Source organism: Hippocampus zosterae, chromosome 4 (assembly GCF_025434085.1).
Source record: "Hippocampus zosterae strain Florida chromosome 4, ASM2543408v3, whole genome shotgun sequence".
NCBI lineage: Eukaryota > Metazoa > Chordata > Actinopteri > Syngnathiformes > Syngnathidae > Hippocampus > Hippocampus zosterae.
The window spans coordinates 12,281,779-12,301,386 of NC_067454.1; the positions used below are offsets into that span (position 1 = coordinate 12,281,779).

A 19,608-nucleotide genomic window follows, 5' to 3' on the forward strand; every position below is an offset into this window, starting at 1 on the left:
TGCATGGTCGTTTTTTTCCGTTTAAATACGCCTTAGTCTACATTAGCCTTCCTCAACTGGCGGACCGCAATACCTCCTCTTATATTATATATATATTTTTGTTTTCATGTTTAGTATTTATTTTGGTAAAAAGAGTATTTTGTTTTGTTTTTGTTAAATTAAGGGGAAAAAAAGACAACTACTGTTTAACAAAGTTAAAGTAAAAATGTCTTATTTCCCTAAAAGGGCTATTTCTATTATTAAGCAGGCACAACTTAACAAAATAAAAGAGTTTCTGTGCCTCAACACAATCAATACCTCTCATTATTTGCTGTGTACTGGCAAAGTGATTTTTTTTTCATTTTCATGCACCCCATTATTGGTTGGTTGTGAGGAGTGTTGATTTGTACAAGCTTGGCTTGACCATACTAAATGGGCATATAGCCCTGCTCACCATGACCGCTGAGATTGGTCTTATAAAAAAAAAAAAAAAAGTGGACCTGCAGCATTTCTAGTTGAGGACCACTGCTCTACGTGGTAGTTTTTTTCGTCTAAAAACGGCTTATCGTTCACTTCAAAGAGCCGGCTCTCTGTACCGGCTCGTTCGCAACCGACACATCACTTGTGAAAATGTAGGTGATTGAACAGTCAGAGGGGCTGCCAAAAAGAACCCTTTCTGCACTGAAATACAATGAAATTAATTTTGATTCCGTTTGCTGCAATACAAAACGGATACTTCATACTTGACCATAAAGTTAATATAAAACCTCAGTTCAAAAACTAAATCTGACGTTGAAAAAAAACATCGTTTTGTATTTGTATGACTGAATATGAAAATAAACAAAATTTAATTTCCATTGAGGATCAAATACAGTTTCAAAGAAAAAAAAGTATATCGCTTCAAATTCAGAGTACAATTCAGATTCAGTTATTCAATATGATTCAGAGTAAAATATACAAATCCCACATCATGAATGCCAGATGTGGGCCACTGCAGGACCGTCATTTATTGAGGTACGTGCGCCGAGTGTACCGTTGTGTCTGCCCAAAGCTGGGCCAGACCAATTTTGCTGACTGGGACTGTACCTGGGTCATTTTGGCACGAACAGTATTAGACAAACTCAAGTGGCACCAACACAGAACATGAGCAGCAGCCTTGGGAAGATGGCAACAGTAAACTTTCTGTACTTTATTTTTTATTTTTTCGTGAGTATCTTCAATTAGTGGTGGCACTTATCTGATCACATTTTGGTACAAACAACATGCAGTCAGTAATTTTGCTTAAGTGCTTTCTCTTAGTGTGAAGCCCCGTCTTTTACAGCTGGGCAAGTCCCATCTTCTTTCAGTGCCTTAAGTCTTTTTCCAGAACGCACGCGATGGGGCAGTGATCGAGTTTCTAATATTTTAACAAAAGAGCAGCGACATCCAGTTGAGGAGATGTAAACATCTGAATATTTGACCCTGTCGAGCAGAAAACCCAAGTGCACTGCCATAGGCGAACACAATGTATCACATCATGAAGTTGGAATGTGCACGTGGAATGAAAGCTCAAGGTGTACCTACCCCATCTAGCGGGGAAGGTTGGCATTGCATGATGCAAGTTATTTTTACAATACTGTCACAATTGTAAAAAAATAAAATAAAATAAAAATAATCCTAAGGATTAAAAAAAAATATTTGTACAGTTGCTCAATCATCCAGGTCATCGTAAAATGCAAATGTTTGATTTGATGCAACTTAATTGAGTTTTTAAACAAATTCAATTCCAATAGAATAACAAAATGATATGAAGTACATCCAGCATCCTGTATTTCCTTGTACAGGGAGCCTCCGAAAAAGTTTTCATCTTTACAGATACCACGTCTGTACTGCTCGGGTTGTGCTTTGTGGTCATGTCATTTTCCGTATGTAACGAGGCACGCCGCCCAATTCAAGCAGAGGCCACTATTTGAGGAAACGCAGTGCGCCACTTCAGCATCTCAACTTCCAAACCAATCCAATCCAATCGCAGTGAGATATGCGACAAATGTGCATGCAAAAGCTTTAAAGAGATGGACCTTGCAGAGGGCTGACGAGCGCTCATCATACCAGAGGAGGTAGAGTGAAAAGCTTTCAAGTGGGATTAGACGAGCATCTCTGAAGGAGGAGAGCGTGGCAGGTGTCGCACACTCGCACTGGTTTGGGAGATGCGGGCAGTGGAAGTTCGTTGTCTGAGCAACTATTGCAGAAGATCTCTCCGCAGTTCCTACAGTGATGCTGGACACACAACAACAACACTCATGATGTAGGCACCCAAAGTGTGTAAAGCTTCATCAGTGATCACTTTAGGCTCACCTTGCGTCTTGAGATGGAGAACTCTTTCTCACACAGCTTGCAGTGGCTTGCGTCCTTGTCTTTCAACCACACCTGCCCACCCTGCAACGGGCCGCCACACGAAAGCTTACAACTAACTCCACGTCAATGGATTGGATTGGATTGGATACAACTTTATAGTCAAATGTGCTGTACATACAGTACAGATGAAATTTCTTCCCTCTCAAGACAACATAAAACAAGAGGAGCTGCTGCGGGTGTCCGCGCCGCCATCAAAAGAAAGTTAAAAAAATGACAAAGTAATACATGAGACACAGACAATCGTGCAATCTTAACCACTTTCCTGCATACACTTTGCTGTCTGAAGCAGTTATAGATGAAAGCTACATACATGAAGCTACACTTCGCGTTTATTTTACCTGAAGAGCTTTGTTGGCTTCTTTGATGTCCTCAATCTTCATTTTGGATCTGTATGACAGAGTGTTGAGGACATTGTGTCAGAGCCAGACAGACGGAATATTCCAAAGGATAATCGATTCTAAATATTATTCATTAGTGACAGCCCTATTTGTTTGTGTTGAATAGTTTAACATGTTTGTGTGACATGGCTTCGTGGCCTCGTGCATGCTAGGTGTATGGGGTTGATGCTTTATGGTCATCTGTGTTTTAAATGCTTTGTCACCATCTCTCGGCACAAATAAGCAATTTTAATTCCTTTCCCGGTTCGGGGCATCAATTATTGGTGGATTTCTGATATTCATGGCTCGGCTCGGTGCCCCTTGAACAGTGGGCGTTAATCGCAAATGCATATTTCGAAAAATATGAAAAAATATTACTACTGTATTACACTACAGTGAAACTCCTCTACAACGAAACCTACATGGGCAAAAATACCCCCTAGTGTGAAAAAATTATGAATCATGCATGATCACCATTCCCACTCTCCTGCCCCGCATACAACAAAAAAAAACCCTGTTGCGCATACGAAATCTTTTTCTCTGCTCTTGCCTCGTGACGAGATTCACTCCAACCAAGTCTAATCCAACAGCAACCTCTACTGCTTCGTTCAGAAACGGCAACAACAACCACCACACTGGTTTACACATGGGCAGTAGTACAGGAAGTATTTGTTTTTGTTAGTTTCAGACGCAGCAAGAACGTTGCATTGTTAAAATGGCTACAAAACGGACCTTTGGATGTCAAGCAGCTAATACAAGAAGAGCTCTGACACTGGAAGAGAGGGTAAAAGAGATCAAAATGAAAGCCGGAGAAAACAAAATAAAAGACATTAGCCAGGAAATTGATGTGAGGGAAAGTGAATGCTGATTGTAAATTTCGCAATTTCTTTCCCTTTTTTTCTTTCTACACAGATTATATAAAGTGTCAAATACGTATATGCTCATACTTATGCACTATTGGAATAAAAATAAATAGTACACATACATTTGTGTGTGCATGTACACATGCGTTTGTGTATGTGTGTGTGTGTGTGTTTACATCTGAGATCAAATTTGCTACAGTGAGAAACCTCCTGTTGTGAAAAATTTGCTACAAAAATGATTTTGTTGTAGAGGAGTTTCACTTTACAAGCCAAGAGAGTCTTGATTAAAACAATATCAAAATGATGTTTATGGAGAAATGTTTGAGTGCTGCTGTTTTGGTCGGTCGACCCGTGTGTGTGTGTGTGTAGTTTGAGAAAATGCCATGAAATTATTTGAGCAGAGGTGGGCGGGCCACACCAACATTTACATCATCAACAGTCCTCTATTAGCTGCATTAATGTTCATGCATTTGTTCCCCCTCCAATTGGAACATGGAAACCAAGTCGAGGCCAAGTTAAACAGCAGACGTACTCGCTTAGTTTGGAGCCAAGCTCCTCGAGAGCTTGTTCTTGGTCTTCACATATACTCTTCAGCTGGAAGTTCTCATCCTGAAGGCGATGGAACTCCTGTGGATAAAAATAAAAAAATAAAAAGAAAGCGTGGTTTACAGTAATGTCACTCGCTTCATTAGGTAAAACAGTGGGACGGATGCTATCCATCCTTCCATTAATTTTCTATGGGGCTTGTCCTCCTCAACGCGGTGGGAGAGCTGGAGCTGATCTCAGCCCAGTTTGGGTGACAGGCAGAGTACCGGTACATGTACTCATCAGGTGTGTTTCTCTCATTCTTTTGTTTACCATCTTGAGGCCGTTAATCTGCAGCGCCTGTGTCCTGAGCTGAGCCACCGTTTCTCTCTCTCGGTGCAGATCGTTTTGTAGCGTTTGCCTCCACTCGCGTTCGATCTTCAGGTCCGTCTCCAGCTGCAAACTGCGAAGCGGACACCGCATTAAGAATCGGCGCAAACGGCGACTGCCGAATGGAACGCACGGACATCGAGCCATTTTCAGGAGGCATTAAGGACAAAAGTGCGTCTGCCGGGCTTACAGTTGTTTCTCTCTGTGGTCGATCTGCTTCTGCAGGCTGTCGGCCTTGTTTGCAAAGTCCATCTTGAAGCGCCTGGTGCCTTCCTCAGCCGTGGTGCGGTGGCTCTCGGCTTCCTGTAATCTGCGCCATTACAACCAGCGACAAACTCAGGACCATGGCGAGGAAAACATAAAAACAAAAAAACTGGCGTAGGAGCGGGAAGGAGGACGGTGGGGAAGTAGAAAAGAACCGGGATGATGCGCAAGCCGCTCAACGGAGGATGAAAGGGGAAAAACTTAAAATGGAGCAATCGAAGGCAGAAAGTAAAGTGGCGGAGATGGCCTGCGATGAACAAGTGAGCTTCCTACACAGACACTCCAAAGCACGTTCAAAATCACGTTTTATTGATTAAGGTGGTCAAAAGCAGTGACAACATGGGCTTTTACAAATCCCTCGACAGTTAGGTTTCTAGAAACATGGATTTCGTATGTCTCAGTCTGTCACTCCAGTCAATAAATAGTACGCCAAGCCCTGACATGATGTAACATTCAACGTTCAATGTTTTAGTTTGCAGCGCTGTAAGCAGTGTCTATTTTGCATTTGAGGTTAACGGGGGAAGTGACCCACCTGATCCAGCAGATGGCGCTGCAGTGGTAAAAAACAACTTCAATCGTGTATTTTTAGCTCAAATTTTTGTCGTTGCGAGGGTGGGATAAAATAAAGAGTACAGGATGCATTGCGATGTAGATTCTGTATCGATTCTGAAATGTATGGAAATCAATTAAACAATTAAATCCGAGGAACTTGAAAGTGAAACGCTTAGCGGACAGCCTATTTGACACACGTCCCGAAAAATAAATTAAAATATTTTGGGAACACGACAAGCATCAGCATTACGTCTCCACCAGGGAGATTTATGTTTATCAACTTGGGTCTATTAATTCACAGTAGAGTAATCCCTATCGTGGCTCACACTTCAGACTGTACAATATTTCTGTGTTTTCTATTGCTCTAGCTCTCTCTCTCAAAATATGCACAAATGTGTTTGCATTGTTTTAAAGCACGTTTAAAAACCTACAATCAAAGTGCTATGAAAAAAAAAACATGGCTGGAGTGTATTTGAGTCGTGTATTTGTATTCCACAGATTTTCACTTATTGGAGGGAGTCTGGAATGTAAGAAGGAACGGGGATTCCGACTGCATCGCTTCCATTTTGTTCTGATAAAAGATAACGCAAGTAAAACGCACCTGTAGTTTCGTTTCTTAGTGAAAATGTGAATATTACAATTATATTAAAAGTATGAAATCATCAAACTGCAAGTAAAAGAGAGCTTAGAAGAAAATATGCATTGATTCAAGACATCGATAATCGGTCATCTGACGGAATGATATCTTGACTGCATTGCGACTGTCAGCTTTTTGCATACAGCCCAACTTAGAAATTGCTTAACTGTAACATTCTCCATTTCTTTTTTTTTTAAACACGTTTTTATTTTTTAAATATCAATGCAACACGCACTTCCTCTATATTAAAGCGGTCTCTTGTTCATGTGACTACCATATTAGCAATTTTGTTGATGGTTAAATGTATATACGAGCAGGAATAATAACAACAACTCAGATTGTACAATAAAAAAAAAGAATTCTATGTTCATATATGTCGTCTACCGAAGTGGATGGTGCCCCAAGCATTATGAATGAGAAAATATCACTTGGGTGTTGTGTAAGTTATTGCTCCGAAATAGGATGTTCTGTACACACCAGAGCCTCAACTTTCTTATCTTAAAGTCAGCAAGCTTGCATCTATTTATAGCGGTATGGGGAGTTTACCCCGCTGTGACAGCTTCTCTTTTAATATCTTTCGTGAGATGTTACAATGAGGAAAAGGTGACGTGACAATGAGAGAAAATAAGATATCACAACCGCAATCATCACAAATGATTCTCCAACGCTGCCCGCCTCCCTCACTCGGCCTACGACGACAATATTTCCCCAAACTGCACCGTCCACAAAAACACGTGGGGAAAAAAGGAAAAAATAGAAGTAAAGCTGGGTATGTTCCAAGTCAGTCCATGTGTAAGTATGCCTTTGTGCTCAGAAGGAGATGTCCTTCACTAGCTTGTACTGGTGCTCGGTGTCTGTGCTGGCACACTTGACGAACGACATGGCCAGAGTTCTGGTCTGACTTAGCAGATCTTTATCGCTGCGCAAGGGAAGAGGAAGCAAATCGCAAAGCAATGTGGGTAAAATGGATCAATGGATGATTTCATGGCATAAAAAGAGATAAACAGGGGGGAGAGGAAGGAAACAAGGGGGGAGGGTAAAAGATCAGAAAGAAAAGGAAGGAAGAAAGGATGTCAATACATCAGTATTCTAATTCGCCACCGACACGCTCGAGGCAAGAGTTGTGGTTGTTTTTCACTCTGAGTGACGTGAAGAGAAGCGGGAAAATGAATACAATCACAGCACAGTTTGATGCCTGCACAATATACAGCTGCTGACTCGTTTGGCTGTCAATGAAAAGTTCCTTTTCAGCTTAGCAAAAAATAAGTAATGATGTCAGCGCAGAGGAAAACCATTCAGAGAGGATGGAGCACACTGAAACGGATGGCTGGGTGACTCCGGGGTTGGGGGGAGGAGTTACGCGAGGTTTCTCACTGATACCGTAAGGAGGATTCCTCATGAATCGGCGTCGACACAGTGCAACAATACCCAAACTTGTCATGCGTGGCAGCTTAAATACGTCAGTGGATTTCTCCCAAGATATCGCGAAGAAGTTACTCTTGACGGAAATATGCTCCAATATGTATTTTAGGCTTTCATTGATGATTTGGGAAGAACAGGATAGAAGGAGCATATATTTATTTATTTTTTGGTTTAAATAAAATATAAGGCATACACATCAAATCATTGGCCACATCTGGTCCATTGAAATCCGGTGTCAAAAGATACTGTCAACACCGTATTGGCCCGAATATAAGACAGCACTGATTATAAGATGACCCCCTCTTTTTCAAGACTTAAGTTTGAAAAAAGACTTTTTGAACACTAAATAAATTTTTATACAGAAAATAATTACAGTACATCTGAAACAAATGATTCTAACAATATATTTGAGAGAAAAAGCATGTTATTTTGCCTCATTCAGATCTTAATACCTCAACATTTAAATATATAAACTAAAGTGCAATCACATTTGTAAATGAATGGCTTCTGGTTTTTGAAATGTAAATTACATCATAACTTCTCCTCAGCTGCCGGTTAACCTCTCCGATCTTCGACCCACTTATTATCCAGATTGTCGCTACGTTTCTCCATTTTCTGTTATCTCTTCTATTATTTTCTTCTCTTTTCTTTCTTACCGCCATTTTTTATTTTATTCTTTGTGACAGCTTTGGCCTGGTGAGTCAAGTTCAGCATTCGCTTCAATGATATCTGGCCCCATCTAGCGTCGTGAATGGGTATAATGTCTAGATCCCGACTATAAGACGACCCCCACTTTTTCAGTCTTATTCCAATGCAAAAAACACAGTCTTATATTAAGGCCAATACGGTAATACTTGGTTATCACTGACACTGTCATCTTCATTTGGCAATATGTTCATTATTGCGGCTGCATTTTGGTGCAGTGGTGTAGAACCGCGCTGCATCAGAGTGAGAGCCCGCATTTATTGTTTTGTTGACCACATCGAGCTACAGAGGAGCGGCAATCTTCATGCAAATGCATGGCACTCCAAATAAATTGAGAACCCATATATATATTGCATACGACACCACAAAATTCTCAGACAAAAGCGAGCAGTGACTACAAGTGAGTTCCTGTGCGCACTCAACAACGAAAGTTCCATTCATGTCGTGAAAATTGATTGGGTTTTTTTTCCCTGATTAGCAAGAAATCAACAACGCGGAAATGAACGAACAGGATTCTTTGAAACTCACTGAGTGTTTTCGCACAGAAACAAAGTTCATACATTTAATCATTAACTGTAGCTAATGTTATCTGGTGAGCGAAGAGATGACAAAACTTGAGAGGCCAACCGGTTCAAACACTTTCATGACAAGACTTCATTGTGTATCATGTTGCCGTGACAACGGGTTCCGTTTGGTGGCTAATGACCGATTTTCTTGGGAGAAACCCTGACAGGCGTGACTGGAGTGAAGACCAAAATCATTTTCCTCTGTTTCTCCTCTGCAAGGTCACAGTCGGAACAAGGGTTTGCATTATTACAGACTTTTTTTTAAAGTCAACACTAACGTGGTAAAAGTTGTGTAGTCAACTAGTCGCTGATGGTGTCATTGATATTTTTGGTATAGAATAATAAAATCATCTGCCCCAGTGAGGGGCTCCCTCCTCTTCCGCAAACATTGCGAGAAAAAAAACAAAATGTGATTAGCTAATATTTGACATCAAGCTCTAAAGCATGGTTTTGGAGAAGTAAAGTCGACAAGTCTGTACAACGCCCTGAGTCAAGGCGGCCTGATAATATCACAAAAATATCAAAAAGAGCAACCAGGAGTTGGGTGAATTGAAGAGATACAAGAGGAAACATGATTTTCTTGTGCTGATTCATTTGTTTTCCCAAAACATTGTGTGTTGCTCACCTCTGCTCCAGCTGCTTCATGGTGGCAGTGATCTGATTAGTCTTCTCCTCAAGACGACTGATCATGTTGTTCTTCTTCTTCATTTCGTCATCGGATGACTAGAAGATGAGAATAATTGGCTCAGAAGCTGTTGGCCAGTTTGGTCTAACACAGGGGTCTCAAACTCAGTTCCTGGAGGGCCGCTGTCCTGCATGTTTTCCAAGTCTCCCTGTTGCAACACAGCTGATTCAAACGATCAGATCAGCAGCAAGCTCTGCGGAAGCCTGACATTGAACCTGTTCATTTGAATTTGAATTTGCTCCGGACCAAATGCTCGTTTGCGAAGCAGCACCGGTGTAAATTTGCACGTGTGAACGCAACTGGGTTAAATTTGCTCCAGAGCAAATGCTTGTGAAGAGTACATATGGCGAGAATGCGTTGCTTTCGTGCTCTGTCGGACATCCGTAATGTGTTTGTTTCATAACGACACAAGACTTGGCTAGTAACATCTTTCCTTTTGTAGGAGACTGGACTGTCTCGGAGTTGTTTGTTCCTTTGTTGTTTGTTCACAACCCCCCGCCCCCCATAGAATTTATTTTGTGATTTCCTCTCTTGATTTTCTGTTTGGCGCATTAGTGTTTGCTTTTCTGAGTGTCATTGAAGTCATCGTTCATTTACATTTTCTTGGGCGGTCACTCTCGAGCAGAAGGCACGGAGACCGAGAAGGAGAAGGACGTGCCAGTTCAGTAGTTGCTTGAGTTGTGTATATACAGTACGTTTTAAAAAGAACCAACACGACAGCTCGTTTGTTTTCTGTCGTTTTGCTCCGCTGCAGAAACTGCCGTGTGAATGCAAGTGGGGCAGCCCCGACACAGTGTCGGGGCTGCCCCGCTCAGCGGCTTTGTACGTGTGAACGCTCCACACAATTTGCTGCAGTGCAAAATATATTGCAACAAAATATATAGGTGCAGCGCCGGAGCAAATGTGTGCCGTGTGAACGGCCCTTTTGAGACCCCTGGTCTAACAGAAGATTTCTATTTCATAGCTGTCATATGAGACAAGAAGTGTGGGTTTGTATGCACCTGCATCTTCTGATACATCTCGACATTGATGGCTTTGACTTCGTCCAGTTGATTTCTCAGACCGATCAACGTGTCCTGTTTGTAGGCAATAACAGTTGCACAAACCCTTTGACATTTATTACGTGTGCACATCCAGTACCAGTCAAAAGTTGGGAGACACCTTCAAATTGAAATGCTCTCAGATTTCAGAGGTTCAGAAATTCAAGCGATTCGCTCTTGCGAACGCACAGCTGAGAACATAGAGTCATTCCAAATCAGAATGCTACTTGGAAGAATCTAAACTGTCAAACATATTCTCTTTTTGATTCACATTTTGTTGTTTACCAAATAATTCCATCAATATTGTATAAATATCATAATGGTAACTTAAGTATTAACTTGCAATTCAGATTGTCTTTTTTTAATACTGAAGAAGTACTGAATTGTTAGTTTCCAAACTTTTGACTGGTACTGTACACTTTTCGTGAGATGTTATCTGCACCTGTTTTTCATGAATATCTTTCTCAAGAAGTTTCATGGCCAGTTCCATTTCCTGTTTCATTGACACTTGGACCACCAGCTCATTCTCCACATCCTGTTCACAAGGCACAACCACGTACACAAGCGCTGGCGTTGGCACAACTCACAAGACGGCGGACGTTTAAACGTGAGGTGCAGCCTCTCACCTGTCTGAGCTGACACTCCTCCTTCAGCTGCCTTTGCGCCTCGTTGTACATCTCATCCAAACCTTGACGAGACTGTTTGTATGTGTCTCTCTCCAATGACACGTCACCTTGAGACACCTACATAGAACAAGGAACAAAAAGCTTGTAAGTTTGTGCTGTGTTGTTTTGGTCAATAATAGAACCGAATTCCACAACTGCTGTAAATTTTCGGGCTTGGGCCTAATGCATCTTAAAAGTACTTCTCTGAAGTAAGAGTCATACAAAGGAATCGCAATAAATTTGAATTTTTCAAAAGTCAAGCGAAGCAAGTCAAGTTAGTCAAGCAAGTCGTCAATCAAGTCAGAAAATCGTGCTCGGTCACTGTTCCCACTGATCATACGACAAATAGTACTTTTTTTGTACTACAATGTGTATGAGTACCTCTAAATGTTGTTGTGCCTTCAGAAGAATGAGGCTGTTTTCGCTCCTTAGTTGCTGGTTCTCTTCCTGTAGTTTAATGATGTTGTTTTTGGCGATGGCTAACTGCACATATAACAAAAAATGTTGAACGAGACGGATGATGAATTTGAGTGTGACCTTTCATTTTCACCAAAAATGCAAAATCTCACCTCCTCTACGAGTTTCGAGTTGGACTTTTCCAGAGAGTCTACTCTGCCCTGTAGCCCATGAACTGTAGAACTGGACACAGCAATATTGAACACAAATCATAATCTCTTTGAATATCTTGGAAACTCCCAACTTTGAGGTCAAAAGTGAAGTCTTACTTCAGTTGCCGATTAAGTTCCTCGACGTAGTTTTTCTGATCCAAGATAGATGCTATCTGGCTGTTCCTGTTGTCATGGAAAGAAACAATCATATTAAAGGGGCAAGGCATGAAACCTTCGAATAAACAACAGGAGAACGTACCTCTCTTCGCTCCTGTAATCATCGATGTCATTCTTTAAATACATGGAGAAGTCAATCACCCCGACCTAAAAAATAGATAATATATGATGATCTACTTTTTTCTTTAACTAAGGCGCATAAAACAAACGGAGATGCAATGAGTGACCCGCCGTAGCGGCAGTTAATAGCAAGCCTATTTATAATTTGATACAAATTAGCGACAGAAGTCATGTCCAATTATAATTACCTCCGCAATGATCTCATTAACATTCTCAGCGCCACTGGATCCTGTAGACGAGGTGAGTGGAGTGCAGCGGATGTGGTTGCGCTTACCTGAGAGTCCAGGTCTTCACCTTTGACACACAGGTTGGCATCAATGACGTTCAAGCCAACCAGCAGGCCCACGATCACGGCGCCTTCCTCTTCCAGCATCAGTGCCGAATTCTCGTAGAAATCACTGCAGAGGAAGGACAACAGCTTCTCACAAGTAGTCCAACTACCTCCAAATTCTGTACGGCCACACACGCTTTGGATGAACAATTCTAATACTCATGATTAGAAGTTTGTCTTTTTGTGGGTGTTAACAATTACCATAGTAAGTCTTTTCGAGTGATGAGGAGTCGCAGATAGTCGGCCAGCCGCTTCTGCATGAGGGCCAGTCGCAACCACGCTCTGGCCCGACCTAGAGGAGTCCTTAATGCGAAGAAAAGGTTACTTGAACATGTCATCAGATTACTTTGTCTTTCTTTCACTTCGTATGTAAATCTCTAGAATAGACATTGTTGATAACCCCTCCCTCCCCAAAAGGACCACATTTGTGGAAAACGTTCATGTGAAGTTAATCCTTAGTGAAGTCTTGTGAGAAAGGCATCTTGAACATTGTATCACAGTGATTTTGTGTGACATGATATATTTTTGGTTGGGAATTTTTGGTTGAAGTTCCTAATCATGGGCCGTGTTTACTCCTTACTTGAGTCCTGGCAGATCTCGCACAGAGGCTGAGATCTCTCCTGCTTCCGGGCACAGTTTTTCGACCAGCTCCAGAGGTCCCCAAAGAGACTTGTTAAATCCCAGAAATGATTTTTTGACTGGAAAAAAATAGGAGAGCCAATAAGACACTTACATACACACAGGATCTATTGAACGGGAGTTGCAACATGTGCAGTGCATGAAGCTGTAGTCGTCTCACCTCGCAGACCATGTTTGAGACAGTGCTCCATGACAACGAAGAACTGTTGCAGAGGCGGGTAGTCCGAGTCCAGTGTTCTTCCGAAGCTCAGGGCTGACTCGATCAGGCCTTTAATACTCAGCTTGGCCATGTTGAGCAGGTTGGCTCGTTCCATGGCCATGGGATCCCGCAAAGCTGACAGAAAGAAAGAAACGTTTCAACTTTTATGAATTTCGAGATACTGTTCCCGGCAGAGCAAAAGCATGGTTCTCTTTGTGCTTGTGCGTGTTTTCTGCTGCTTCCTCTCAGATTTGAGAAATATGGTAGCCAGAGTGATTGAAGACTCTAAATTGCGACTGTGGCTGTATTAATGGCTTAGTGACATGCGATTGGCTAATGATCAGTCTAGGGTGTTATGTACCCTGTCTTCCCCAAAATCAGCGAATGAGGAGAGGCGCTATCGAAATCGTACGAGTGGGGATACACTACCTTGAACGTTCCATTCTCCTGGCATGGATGCTCTGTTCTCCGACACTTTAGGCAGCACGTGAATGCTCCCTGAAATGGTTTCAGAGGCTTTCCTGGCTAACGCGAAGATGGGAGCCTGCCATCGTCCGTCTCCTCCTCCACCCCCGCCTCCCCTCACAGCGGGGATACATTTCTCGACGATGTTAGATTTCTCCTCTTGCAACCTCAATATTCCGAACACCTGAGATTTATCCTTGCTGCTGTCGGCCTCAGAAAGCGCCAGGTCGTGCTCGGCGGCCGATGCCATGTTAGGCTGCGTCTCTGGAGCTAAGCAGCCGCTGGTCTGGCCCCACGCTCGGCGGGTGAGCTTGGCGCCGAGTTACCCGGAGATCGTTCACAACCGCAGTTTAGAAAAAGCAGCAATTGCATCAGCTAAACAATGACCGATACTGACAGGTGAAGCACTAGTCCAAGAGAAACGACGGGAGGTGACGTGAGGCTAGGCGGCCGTAGATAGGCGTCGTTCGATAGTCTATATGGTGAACGTCCGTAGCACCGGCGGTGGCAAAATACAGAGGAGCCGCTCCTCGGAGACGCTTTCTTTTCCGTGCATGATTTCGCCGTGGAGCTGTTTACAGCCAGGAAAAGTGAGCCGCGGTCTGCTTGTGACAGTGCCGCCCTCGTTGCAGCTTCTCTCCGGAGGGGCGGTGTCAACAACTCACTCACGAGACACACAAAAGGAAACACTACGTCATACATACTGTGCCGCTTTGCCGCCACCTGTAGGCTACGCGCGACAACTGCATTGCCTGCCATCAAAAAGCCCATTCTCGCGAGAATGTGCGAGGATGAAAAAATAATAGCGCTGTAATTATTACGCAAATCACGTAATTTTAGGCATACTGTATCTCACAAACATTGCATATTCATGTTCGGTAAGTAATGTGCTTATGGTTTTAAGCATACTACTAACATTCGGACCACTATTAGTGCAGAAAATAGTGAAAGGGTCGCCAAGTTGGCAACACTGCAGACACAGGTCATAGCTCTTGCTCACTATTTCACTTCTAGCATCCACACGTGTGCATAAAATAAATAAATAAAACTTTTACAAGCACTTTTACAAGCACTGCATACTTTGCATTTTACTTTGACTTCATGGTCACTGTGAGGGCCATTCAGAAACTCAGTGGGTCGACTCGGATGTGGCCCCCGGGCGGGCGGTACTTTGCTATGTCTGATTTAGAGCAATGGTACTTAAGACTCCAAATTGTTCTTAGGTGTGAGTGTGAATTCGTGTATATGTGGCCTGTGTTTAGCTGGCTACCAATCTCGGTTGTACTGCACTTCTTGCAGTGGCCGCTTACCTTGACCATAGGCGAAGCGCTCCATACTCTCACTGTGAGTGATGCCCCAGCGATGGAGGCTCTGGGGGGAATACATGGCCGGGCGGGAGCCTCCTTGACCTGATGCTTTGATGCCAATGTGATTGTGGGTCACACCAACACCAGGGTTTCGAAATGGCTCGCGTTGGTGTGTTTCAGAAGAGAATCTGCAGAATTTATGAGCAGAATATAAGACCAACATACTACCTTGTCCCTATTGCAAATAAAGAGAAAGATATAGTACATCACACAAGATCTTTTGCATCCATAAACAATAAGTTTGGTACTGCTTATCAAATCAAAGTTTACCTTTAAGCTCTGGCTTTGGAAATATAGGCATCCATGAGAAGAAATATGGAAGCTAGCACCCTATGGAGCGTTCGTTATAACACAAACTATGACCGGAGGCAATAATAAACGATGTATTGCCCTTTTCCTCTTCATGAGCGTTTGCAAAAATGCGCTAAGAGCTCTCTCCCTTGGCCCTCTCTCACCCTAATAGCTTCGGGCTGACCATGGATCATATGACTGGTTTACTTCCAGATCCTTTTTCACTGTTAAGTTCCTGCAGAGAAAAACGTTGCTCATGACTCAGTGTTGACGCCCTGTGGTCTGATGGCCACTGCTGCCTCATACTGTAAAATCTCCTACTTATTACTTACGTATTGTTTACTTGTCTTGTCATGCACTGTAGGTCACGTAAGAGTCAAAAGTATGAGCTGAGCAGTTTAATGTGCTTCTGTCGTCCTTAAGCATCATTGAAGCTGTTTAATGATGCAACATTTGGAATTTTCTCTAAAGCTAAATGCACAACAAAATGATTTACACACATTGTATATTTATATTCACGACATTTTTTTTTTTTACAAAAACATTGTAAGTACTAATGCTAAAGTCAATGTAAAATCGCATTGGCATGCTAACGGCAAATTAGCATCAACTTCAGAAGTGCTATTTCTTCAAATAACAAATATTCATACACAAACGTGGAAGCTCACACACATAATACAGTACACAAAGGCACAAATTCCTCCCATTCTGTGAAAAAGACTCATAATAGACTTTAATTCCAACTTTCTTCATGTCTCATTGTATAAACTCGATGCGTGCACCACGCTGCACTCAAGAGGCAAATGCACACACAGTAGGAACAGTCGGTATTGGGTTTCATGTATTGCTTTTTTTTTAATTGCTATTACTGTATATTAGTATATTCTTATTTTACTTTCTTACGAATTCTTCTTACTAATCTTCTCATTGTCTTTCAAGTTATATTCAATGTTGAGATGTATATTAAAAAAGAAATATAAAGCGATAACAGAGACGGTTGTTCACTGGTTTGAATTGATGCAAAGATGCAAGGCATCAGTTTCGAAGTCATTGAATAATTGTTTTAATAATCATGATTTTAATCTCAATTAAAATATTCATGTTTATTATTATTTCCATTATCATCCAGCCCTGTTAAAAACCATTGTCTCTGCGGTAGTAGTCTAAATAGGAAGAGTACCGGTAATGATAACCATCGAACAAGGAACTAATACTTATTACGACATGGGATAGCTGGTCAGTTTGTACTGTTACTTCAAACGCTGTCTGTACACTTACCGGTAATCAAGTTTTTATGGTGGTAACAACTGAGGCTTGGAATGAATTAATTCACCTTGCTTCTGAAATTAAAACAAACTGAAGGTGAGTCAGCAATCAAACTGTGTTTGACTTTGGAGGTCCCACTGTATTTGTTTTGGTCAATACAAACGTTGACAAAAGCATTCTCAGTCTATTCCCAAACTCCGTCCTCCACTTAAAAGCCCATCCTCACTGACCCCCCCCCCCTCCCCTGAATCTCACATGTACAACAATGTTTTGGTACTACAGTATATGTACTATACAGCCTTCAACAACAGGGCTCAACCAGCCAATCAATGATGCTCACACTGCTCGGTGAAAGCTCTTTTCTCCAATAGGGATGAGATGCTGTTTCATGGCAATAAATGCCTGCCTCACTGCAGCACTGTTGGAATGTGACTTAATGTATGTTGTGGATAAACATTGTAAAGTACTGAGGGATAATACATGGATTTTTATGAACACAACCTCAACAGATGAGACACATGCCAAAAATACGTTATGTATCAAGCCATCATCCCATAAACCATATCATGTGACATCTTACCTCACGAGCTCAGCAAACAAATATGCATTCCACTCCCATGATGTTGAAAAAAATCTATCTATCTATCTATCTATCTATCTACAGTATCTATCTATCTATCTATCTATCTATCTATCTGATGCAGGGCAGTAATCCGGTACACGCTGTGGCAGAGACATCACAGACAGAAACCACAACCATCACACCACACAGTACCCAATGAGAGACGGGGGTGGGGATAGTCGGGGATGGATGCGACAGGAGGGAGGGGGAGAGAACGCAAGATCCATCCACTCAAGACGGCAAGGAGGTTTACTGTTCATGTCCCATAAATACATGAAGATGTGAATGAGTGCATAATGCATGTTGGTGAATGGGTACATGAGTAGTGTTGAGTCCGATCCCTGATGATTGGACAAAAAGATCTTATAGGGATGAATGACTTGCAGACTGCAAACAGAACTGTTTATATAATTTAGGCACCGCTAGATGAGAAATAAGAGCGCAGTTTCACATGCATCCATCCATCCATCGTTTAATATAAATGCATAATTTATTCAGCAAAGGCTCTCTGCATCTGTAAACACGCTTGATGGGTATTCAAATACAGGTTCAATCTTCAATGTTTTAATGTTCTCTTTTTTCTAAATTCACACTGAAAACTGCACCGTGCTTTGATTGTTTTGAAACGCAGATTTGGTTTTCGATGCACTAAGGATCGTTTAAGGCAGTGGTCACCAACCTGGTGCCCGCGGGCACCAGGTAGCCCGTGAAGACCACTTGAGTAGCCCGCCAGTGCCTGGACATTGTGATTTGCTAGTAGAAATTCATTCATTCATTCATCTTCCGTACCGCTTGATCCTCACTAGGGTCGCGGGGGGCGCTGGAGCCCATCCCAGCCGTCTCCGGGCAGTAGGCGGGGGACACCCTGAATCGGTTGCCAGCCAATCGCAGGGCACACATAGACAAACAACCATCCACGCTCACACTCACGCCTAGGGACAATTTGGAGTGTTCAATCAGCCTGCCATGCATATTTTTGGAATGTGGGAGGAAACCGGAGCACCCGGAGAAAACCCACGCAGGCCCGGGGAGAACATGCAAACTCCACACAGGGAGGTCGGAGCTGGAATCGAACCCTGGTACCTCTGCACTGTGAAGCCGACGCGCTAACCACTGGACTACCGGGCCGCCCGCTAGTAGAAATTATGATTTAAAAATGCAAACATTGGCAGTACTGTGAGACATTTCGAAACACGATCAAAGTCTGACAATTTAAATCATCAAGTATTAAAAATAACCCATCCTCATATTATTGAAGGTATTTTGGACAAATATGTTATTTCAGACGTGTATCAATTTGGTAGCCCTTCACACAATCGGTACACATGAAGTTGCTCTCACCCTCAAAAATGTTGGTGACACCTGGTTTAAGGAAATGGCAGCTAATTTAGGTTGGTGTTTTGAACAGCACAGTGGTGTGAAGCAGGATGTGGCCTAATGGACAAATACAGCAAACACTGAACATTATTCCTCTCAAACATAATGTGCTAGTAGTTTAAAACCGTTCAAGTACAATAAAAATAAAAGGTAGGTCACATCTCTTTGGAAATATAGCAATAATTCGCTAATTCTAAATTTAATTACTTAACTAGGTGATACAAGACTCGGGTCTATGATGCAAACTGCTCAGCCCTGAAACAATGTGGTGTGCCTTGAAAAAGAAACGCTAGGTGGCAGACTTACTCTCTGTCAACTCGGTACATCTGCAGTGCCTGTTCAGTATTTAGAACAAACGTAATCAGCACACACACTAGGGGGCGCTTGCAGCTGTGGATTATGTCATAAAATGAAAAACGGATACCACTGCTTTTCCAATGGGTCGTCAACGTTTGAATCACTTAGTTGGGGATGGCATAATCAAAAGCCTGTAATGAAACAAAGTGGGATTTGAATAGGTTTTCTAAATGCTAACCACAAGAAGACTCCAGACGAGTAAGTAGAGTGCTTGAAACCATGAAAATGATGTGAAGGCGGAGGGGGTGATACATCAAACGTTGTCTGTGTTGGAAGGAGTCGCGTGGACCCCCCCCCCCCCCCCCACACACACACACACACCCACGTGGAACAAGACACCTTGGAGGACTGTAGAGGACAACTTTTATCATCTTTTATCACAAGGGAGTTCCGTGACATGCACCGGCAGATACAGCTACAATAACTGAGGTGGGAGTGATCCAAGAGAGTGTTTTTTGGCATCCACAGTCTTAAAGCAACTTCAAGGAGGCAACATAAATGATACAGACAATTAATTCTCAAAGTGTGGTGGTACGTGGGCTTCCTCTCGTGGTATATAAAAGACTCACTCAATGGCCCATACACCAAAGGATAGGCCCTCCAGCCAAGTCTGTTGGTGAGCTGGCTGTTCATTGAATCAACTGAGCCTTTTATTTCAATATGTTTACCAGTGAGCCAGTACTGTAAAGGAGATTGACAGTTTACGTTCACCGAGACAGGTTCAC

General features: G+C 42.4%; 1 protein-coding gene across 4 annotated transcripts; it reads right to left on the minus strand.

Moving 5' to 3' along the window:
* Positions 1-563: 563 nt before the first annotated feature.
* Positions 564-17,151, minus strand: rufy2 (RUN and FYVE domain containing 2). Of its 4 annotated transcripts, none has more exons than XM_052062610.1 (20): positions 17,108-17,151; positions 14,914-15,098; positions 13,100-13,273; positions 12,881-12,998; positions 12,502-12,603; positions 12,244-12,367; positions 11,932-11,996; positions 11,790-11,855; positions 11,634-11,703; positions 11,446-11,547; positions 11,026-11,142; positions 10,842-10,934; positions 10,361-10,435; positions 9,300-9,397; positions 4,719-4,838; positions 4,472-4,601; positions 4,146-4,240; positions 2,712-2,760; positions 2,314-2,394; positions 564-2,235 (listed from the first exon to the last, which is right to left on the minus strand). In XM_052062610.1, exons 2-20 carry the CDS (start codon positions 14,987-14,989, stop codon positions 2,092-2,094), a joined length of 1,899 nt encoding a protein of 632 aa, XP_051918570.1. In that variant the 5' UTR covers positions 14,990-15,098; positions 17,108-17,151; the 3' UTR covers positions 564-2,091. The 4 variants fall into 4 exon arrangements, with proteins under 4 accessions (XP_051918570.1, XP_051918569.1, XP_051918568.1 ...); XM_052062609.1 differs by lacking the exon at positions 17,108-17,151 and adding an exon at positions 15,241-15,458; XM_052062608.1 differs by lacking the exons at positions 14,914-15,098; positions 17,108-17,151 and adding an exon at positions 13,568-14,653.
* Positions 17,152-19,608: the final 2,457 nt, after the last annotated feature.